We start from the raw sequence: 8,663 nt of genomic DNA on the forward strand, positions 1-8,663 counted from the left end.
AAAGGTAACTGGATGTCTTCATGTGTGGGGTCAGATGTAATCTCAGAAGATGTAATGACTAGAAGGAGAAGGGGGAGAAAGGATGACCAGGTACTAAAGTGTTGTGCAGAAATAAATGGTTCTTCCCTTTGTCTTCTGTGAGATGAGCAGTTCAGAAGATTGGATCTAAGAAATTCCAGCAGAGACTCTAGAGCGATGAACTGCTGCCCAAACTGTGAACGTGCAAATTATTTTTGTATTTTTTGTTTTTTTCTCTGCTCAGTTTTACTATCTTAGATTATACATTCAAGAGAGTTTGGATTTCCACTGTATTCCTGGGGGATTGAATTTCCAAGGGCTGCTGCTGTCCTGTTGGACTATTAGTATCAACACGGATCAGAGATGCGTGCATCGTGGTCGAGGTGCAGTCATTCTCTTTTCAACTCGTTTATCAAAGATGAGAACAAAGTCAGCATTAGCTCAGAATAGGTTAATTAAACAAGTATAATTCAAGTGATTTTATTCTTTTTTTAATTCTGCTTTTGCTTTGCTCCTTGCTTTTTAACCCTTTGTGAAACAGTAAAGGTAAAAACCTGAGTATTAATCTGCATTAGTATAATGCATATATTACAGCTCACTCCAGCCTCATGCAACAGACTCCTGGAGTTTAGTTTTCCAAGTCACTGCGCTGATCTAGAGGGGAGCTGCCATTAACAGGTGTGGCCATAGAATTTATTTTGACTCCCTAGGCTACTCAGGGACAAGGGGACCATGGAGATATGTGGGGTAGACACATGGAGGAGAGAGGCAGCTTGAATGCATTGAGTCTCCTGAGTCACTGGCTCCATCTAAGCTCTGCACTGCCTGCTGGGGAAGACGTGTAGTATCAGAGATTAGGACTTTTTAAATAGAGAGCTGCTCCAGACTTCCTGTACAAGAGTGCTGATCCCACAGATCGACATTCATAGTGTACCTAATGAAACGGGCAGTGATTTTATATCATATGTGACTTCATTTGTATTTTATTTTATTTCTTAAATGACAGATAACCAGATACAGTTCTCATTTATTTATTCAATGTGAAAGGAGCTTTGTTTAGAGCAGGGGTGTTGAACTCCAGGCCTCGAGGGCCGGTGCCCTGCAGGCTTTAGATCTCGCCCTGGGTCAACACACCTAAATCAAATGATTAGCTCATTACCAGGCTTCTGGAGAACTTCAAGACATGTTGAGGAGGTCATTTAGCCATTTAAATCAGCTGTGTTGGATCAAGGACACATCTAAAACCTGCAGGACACCGGCCCTTGAGGCCTGGAGTTCGACACCTGTGGTTTAGAGTCATCGACAGATATAAAAATGTCCCTTAGCATTCTAATATTTGGGATAAAGTCTTTTTCAATTAAATAGTTATTGTCACAGTCCCACCACTCATAATTCCAGCTCTGTATCGGCATACATACAGAATGTTTGTGCTTCAAAAAGCCTAATTCAACCGTTAGCTCTTTTAATCCTCACCCTCTTTCTAATCCTCTCACAAATGTATTGGCTTCTACTGAATATTAACTTATAAATAACACTTTATGGGCTTCTTATCAATGGAACAGGCTGCTGCAGCTCTGCTACACAAACAGAGCCTACATGAGCATGTTGGACCGTGAAGCTTTATTAAACCTTGTTTTTGCAGAATGCTGTTATATTAGCTGATCCTAACGTTTGTGGGTTTTGTAGTGCCTGTCTTTCTTAAAAATGTCAGGATCCATTCAGTTCCTATTAAATTATTTAGAATTTGAGTAAGGATAATATTATTAATGTCTTAAAAATCGTAATCGTTATTACTGTTAATATTCATATACCCATTCAGTTTTCATATTTGTTCTCACTGATTATTCCTGATTTCTGTTTAAATACTTGTTTCTAAATTTATTACAACAGGTTGTAACAAGTATGGGAATAAAATACAAAAAAGAAGCAACAACAAAAATAGGTGGATAGATGAAGAAAAAAAGGAAGAAGAAAAAAGAAATCTAGCAAAGACATGACACATGACCTGAAAGAGACACCTGTCCCTTCAATAAATCCGTCTACTGTTCACTGAAGTCTCATCAGAAATGGTCTCAGTGGACGGGAGGTTTGAAGAAGCCCTTCTTAAGGATGGGAGACAGGGGGAAAAGGCTAATGTCAGCCAAATTACACAAGGCTTGATATAAAAGTGAACAGCATGAAATAATGAATCCAGAATTTTGGCTCAGATTGTTGTCAATGTGTACAGAGGAGGTCAGGAAAGAGATACAACAGTGAGTGTCCACAGCCTTTTAGACACAGTGGAGGCTCGGTCATGGTTTGGCGCTGCATTTCAGCCATTGGTGTCGGGATCATGTCCAGTTTGATGGAATTGTTAACAATTCATCTGGAAAGAGTCTGATTGACAACAGGTTCATTTTTCAGCCTGACGATGACCCAGAACACTCCTGCTGATGCATATTTGGATAGAAAAAAGCACAGAGGAGCAGTATCAGTCATGGATAAGCCTCCCCAGAGCTCGGACCACAATATTATTAAAGCAGTGTGGAATCATCTTGACAGAGAACAGAACAAAAGGCAGAAACATTCAAAGAACAGCTTTAAAAGTCATTCAAGAAGCCTGGAGAACTATTCCTGAAGACTTAAAGAAATTACAAGAAAGCTGCCTAAGAGTTCACGCTGTACTGAAAAATAAAGGTGGTCACGCTAAATATTGACTTTTCAGCTCATTAGTATTGCAAAAAAGTCTGGTTTTTGCCATATATATTGTAAATCCATGTCTGTTTACATATATTTGACTAAATAACTACATCTATTATCCCTTTTCCTAGATGAATAGGAAGAAATGCTCTGTGCACCCTACTGAACATTACAACACATTAAAACAGTAATGTGTTGTTGTTTTGGTCAATTTAGGACCTTAACTGGTTCACACTGAAATCTAATAAAGTAAAAATATATATCAAAACTACAACTATTACAAATAAATTAGATCTGATCAAATGATCAGAATCAAGCTCACAGATTTGCAGTGTAAATGAAGCCTTAGTCAGAGTGCTATCAGAATAATATCATAGACACGCTGATCAAAGTCCACAGAGCAGCGTTTATCTGCACCGGTGCAGTTTTACAGCCTGTCATTTATGACTGATCTCAGCAAACAGTAGATTGCGTCATCAAGACTGCTCAGAAAAGTAGAATTTCCATCAGTCACACATCTCAGATGGTTTTTCTTTTACCTCCACAAGTGAAAATTGAGGTCACAAGGGTAATATAATCTTCAGCAATGAGTTTACATAACTGTTTATTTAGGATTTCACAGCTGAGCCGGAGTGTTTATCTGATCCAGACAGTGTGCCCCCGCTTTCTTAAAATCTTGGGTATTTTTATCCACAGAGTCATGTCGTTATTGTGAGTAGAAGCAGCACAACAAAACACCCTTAATCATATCGCAGATTAGATTTTCATCCTCCAGCTTCTGGAAAAAAATTTTTATATGGGTGATATATTTTTTGTTGATCTTACAAGATTCAAGCTGACCAAATGAAAAGTTCTTCCGCTACACAATTAAAGAGCAAATCTAACCTCAAGGTGCAGCCCATAAAGCAAACTGACTGAAACTGAAATCACGGCAAATGAAAATCCAATTAACCAAACTACCTTGGAAACAGGAAGTGGATTAATGGAGGGGAAAGTGAATGTTAGCAGAGAGGTGGCCTCTCTTTACTCCCGCTGCTACTGGTCGGCTACATCACAAAACTGAGCGGGCACTCCTGGGTGACAGATGGTGAAGGCAGAGAAGAGGGGACGGTGACACACTGACATTGTCTCAGGACACTGGAAGGACACAACAGCAGGCTTCACAGGACTCCAGATGGCCTCTTAAGAGTAGGTCACTACCCTCGCAGTGGATATAAAAAGCTCCTGTCGTGACGCTTACTTCTTCTGTGACGACTTCGCTAGTTACAATAAACCCTACACTGCATTATTAACACTGTATACCATAACACCTACTAAACCTGTGAAAGCCTTTGAACCAGATTATAGTAAAACATCAAGAGGTTATGATGTAGGCCCAACGTCATGACAAGCATGACTTTTGACCATTTATTGGGATGACCTCCATATAGTTCAGATGTTTTCTCCACCAGCTCCTGATGAGGCAGCACCGGCAAAAGCCAGAAAGAGCCTAAGCCTGAGAGCTCATTTAGGTCCTGAGCGATTAGCTAATTATCTGGCTTTCTCTGTTGGAGGGGCCCCAGGCCACAATATGGCTGCTAGACACAAATTATTTTAGTTTATATGTTTCCAGGCAGAATGCTTCACTTTATCAAATTAGGTCTAGTTGCAGGGCTTAATGGGAACTTGATGGCATCAGCGCTCACAATCAAAAAGGTGTGCTTTCCACAAGAACATCCCGAGCTCTGGTGTAAATGTTCGACTCCTTAACCGCTAAATGCACCATCCCTTATGTTGCTAATTTTGTTTGTGTGCTGCTGGGGTCGTTTTTAAAAACACCTGTCTGCTGTGGCTGAAAAATGACTCAGATTAAAAAAGATAGTGAATCAAGGAAGCAAAAGATGTTTGGCTGTGAAGCCAAAGCAAGGGGATGCACAAAGTTGAGGGAAAATGCAATCATCTGATGATTCTCTTAAATGTTATTTAAGGAAACAATGATAAGAGCAGCTTTAAGATTATATTGTTTAAATTAAAGACAGTAGGTAGATTGTCAAGTTAAAAAGACAATAAATTATATGTTATATGTTTTCATTCATCAGTCAAAGTGCAGCTCACAGGAAATTTGTGCCACCATGATCTGATATGGGACACGCTGTTAGTATTAGACAGTAATTACACTGTTACAGACCTGAAAACTGTCATTCCTGGAAAAGCGAAGGATTTCCCGCAGCCACGTATCCTTCTGTAGTTGAGTTGAGGGTTTCCACACTGCTGTGCTCCGACCTGCTGGATGAGTTTGAACCAGGACCTGAAGATCTCCGTGAGTTGCTCCAAAATAATAATAGAAACTCATCTGACAAGCAGAAATGAAAAGAAGGTGATCCGGTGATGTCACATTGGTGGAGGCTGTGGTTTACTGTAGATTCTGTTACCTGGCAGGTGTGGCTGGGTGGGAGGACTGGACTTTTCAGGTCTGCTGTGGTTTTGTTTCCTCTGACGGGTAACAGGGACAGAAAATGTGCTGACGGGAGAGAGGAGGAAAATTTAATGGAAAACTTTCATAATAGGTGTTGTTATCATTTGGAAATGACAGCTGCTCCAACCTGATTTGTTGTTTGTGTGGTCATGTTTGAGTCCAGCGACCTCAGTTGTTCTGGACCACTGAGCCCTCATTTCTGAGCTTTGGATCAGGTCACAGAAACCCTCGTCAAAGTCACACCTCTCATACATTGAACCTGCAGCAGAAAATGGTAACACATATATTTCACTTCTGCTATTTTGTTGTTAAGCCTCTGATGTAGTTCACGTCATTAAAGATTTAAGTGTAAACTGCAGTTTATAATTCAGAAGTGCCGTGGCGTATTTTCAAGATTAGCAACCATACAACAATCACCGCCCATTTATAGATCCTTGTTGACAAAATTTTATATCCATCATAAAAATGTACTCAGTAAAGCTTTCGATTAGATTAAACTTCTATTTGTTTTATTCTACTGATCTGGATTTTAGAGACCAGCCCTAAAGCTACAGATTTTTAGAACAAGGCTTACTCCTAAAGTGCTAGTAAGATTAATGATCAAAAAAAAGTTTTGTAACTACAGTACACAATAAATGAACAATACATGACCAAAGATAATAGTTCTTAATGGTTAAGGAAGAAAAAATATTATTTTAGAAAATGCACTTTAAGACAGTTGTTTATTCTTTTAGTCCCATTATTTTGTTCAGTTGTATATAAGCCTGATAGTTCAGAGTGACACGTCATGATGACACATAGAGGTGGAAAGTAATGAAGTGCATATATTTATTACAAATATCTTTGCCTCCATGTCCTCCTTAATTACATTTGTGAATCCTCTCTGTGGTCTTCCTCTTCTCCTCCTGCCTGTCAGCTTCATCGTCAACATATCAGCACATGTCTACACCATCTCAAACCAGCCTTGCTTCTCTAACCTTGCCTCCAAACTGCTCGACCTGATCTGTCGCTCTGATGTACTCATATCTAATCTCGTCTGCTCTCACTCTAAATCAGAATCTTAAAATCTTCAGCTGAGCCTCCTGTCTTTTTGTCAGCCCTCCAAACCACACGTCACATCAGGTCTCACTGCCGCTAACCTTTCCTTCCACTCTTGCTGCTATCTTTCAATCACAAATCACCCCAGACACTAGTCTCCACCCACTCCGCCTCTTCTCTACGTCTTTTGTGCAATGTCCAAATAACTGTACTTTCTACTCCTAACATCTTTAAAATAGGTTTGTTACTTTAGGCTTAAGACATCTGAGGGGCATTGTTGATTACTTCACATCACTGTGCACCTCCCAGACAACAGACATCAAACTGATGTGAAGCTAAATGGAAGGATCAATAACATAAAAGGCAATCCTATTGGTGAATCCACCATTCAAGGTGCACATGTTAATGTGTTGTGGTTGCAGTACTTCAGCATCTAGCTTAGCCATACTGAAGAGGAGTGAGCATAAAAGGAGTAATATTTTCAGGTCATTTCAAACACAATGCTTCGAACTGCTCAACAAATATCAGTAAACACACAAACTGTTTCTGTTTCGGTGCATTTTGTTACACACTTTGTGTAGCTTAAAGCGACAGGAGTTCTCAGGGAGAGAAAAGAAAAGTAAATGTGTGATAAGTTCGCTCTCAAAGATGAAAAAGGATGAGGATAAGTTGTTCTCCACTGCATTTAATATAAAGAGAAAATGTTTGATTCACAAGCAAATTTACAAACTCTATGAACTGAAACCAGATCGTGGATAAAAATTGATTTTTACTCTCGGATTTTTCTATACTGTGTGTCCATTTTCACATTTTACTCACAATTGTTTTCATCGCTGCTGTCTCCACAATCGTCGGTGAAGTCACACACCCAGTCCTCAGACACGCATAATCCGTGAGAGCAGGAAAAATCCTGGTTCGAACAGGTGTTGGCAGCCACTGGCTTGAATACCAAAGTGAAGGCTAACACCAGCCACACCAAGCCAAGCGGTGACGCCATCAGCAGCTTATTGTTTGCCCTTCAACTAAAATACCTAATTTTCACCTCTAAATGAAGCATTTTTCTGTCAGGACATGAGGAAGAATTCCTGGTGTAGAGCGGCTTTTCCTCACTGTGTACAGCTTACTCGGCTCCTGGATTGATACCGTACGTGTGCTCAGCATTCATGCTGTAAAGAGTAATAAATGGGTTTTATTGCTGTTACTCAACAAGGTCACTGTTCCTGCTCATGTGTTTAACATGGACACATGTCATGACAAGGGGACAGAAATAACCAAAGTCTCCTAAGCCCACATTTTATTGCCTCTATTTTTTTTTAAAAATAATTTGGATTGAAATTAGATTCAGAAATGATCTTTACTCTGTACGTAAGTGACTGCATCTTGCATAATTGTGACAATACTTCATCTTTTGTGTGGTTTCCCTCTTTTCCTCCTGCCTGGTGGCTCCATATATAACATCCTTTGTACAGTGTATCCCCTATCCCTCCTCTGCACCATGTCAAACTTGTCTCTCTAACTTTGTCTCCAAACTGCTCATTTCTAATCTTGTCCATCCTGGTAACTCCCAAATGAAAATCTGACCCTCTTAAGCTCCGCCTCCTCCAGCTCCGCCTCCTGTATTTTTCTCAGTGCCACCATCTCCAGACCATACATCAGGTCTCACTAGCATCTTGTAGACCAGGGGTGGGCAACTCCAGGCCTCGAGGGCCGGTGTCCCTGCAGGTTTTAGACGTGTCCTTGAACCAACACAGCTGATTTAAATGGCTAAATTAGCTCCTGCAGTTCTCCAGAGGCCTGGTAACGAACTACTCATGTGATTCAGGTGTGTTGACCCAAGGTGAGATCTAAAACCTGCAGGACACCAGCCCTCGAGGCCTGGAATTGCCCACCCCTGTTGTAGACCTTCCCTTCCACTCTTGCTGCCACCCTGTCACAAATCACTCCTGGCACTCGCTTCTTCACCTCTCCCCTGCAGTGCCCATTTCTGCAGATAGTCGACCCAGGTGCTTAAACTCTTCCACCTGTACTATTTCTATTCATTCCATCTTCACTGTTACACCTGTCACTTTCCCATTCCCATAAACAGGTATTCTGACTTGCTTCTACCGACTTTCATTCCTCAATCCTTTGTTCTCTTCTTCTTTCAATTTAGAGATTTGGATATTTTCTTTTAATAAGGACGATGTCTACCATTGTATGCATGAAAGCTCTCTTACTCCCAATAGTGATCATCGCACTCATGTTTAAATGATTTTTACAAGTTCAGCTGGGAAGGAGCCGGTTACCTACTATTATGTCAATAGTAGGTAACTTTAATAATCAAATGCAAATGAGACTTACAGAAAAGCCAGCAAAAGAAATATGCCACAAGATAAGATACATTATCTCTAATCAGTTAGATGAGATGAGCTAGGGAATGCATGAAGTGCTATAAGAGGATCATTAACTGTGTTCAGCAGGGCTCAGCTCCTCT

At 40.4% G+C, this 8,663-nt stretch overlaps 1 protein-coding gene across 1 annotated transcript in view; it reads right to left on the reverse strand.

Moving 5' to 3' along the window:
- Positions 1–7,348, reverse strand: part of malrd1 (MAM and LDL receptor class A domain containing 1) — a 66,338-nt gene extending 58,990 nt beyond the window's left edge. Inside the window, exons 1-4 of the mRNA XM_014330317.2 lie at positions 7,010–7,348; positions 5,280–5,411; positions 5,109–5,197; positions 4,865–5,029 (exon numbers count right to left, since the gene is read on the reverse strand). Coding sequence (XP_014185803.1) covers positions 4,865–5,029; positions 5,109–5,197; positions 5,280–5,411; positions 7,010–7,187 — 564 coding nt within the window. The 5' untranslated portion in view covers positions 7,188–7,348. The remainder of the gene's footprint in view (positions 1–4,864; positions 5,030–5,108; positions 5,198–5,279; positions 5,412–7,009) is intronic.
- Positions 7,349–8,663: the final 1,315 nt, after the last annotated feature.

Source organism: Haplochromis burtoni, unplaced genomic scaffold (genome assembly GCF_018398535.1).
Source record: "Haplochromis burtoni strain Fernald_Lab_line unplaced genomic scaffold, NCSU_Asbu1 Contig_757, whole genome shotgun sequence".
In the NCBI taxonomy this organism is placed as follows: Eukaryota; Metazoa; Chordata; class Actinopteri; order Cichliformes; family Cichlidae; genus Haplochromis; species Haplochromis burtoni.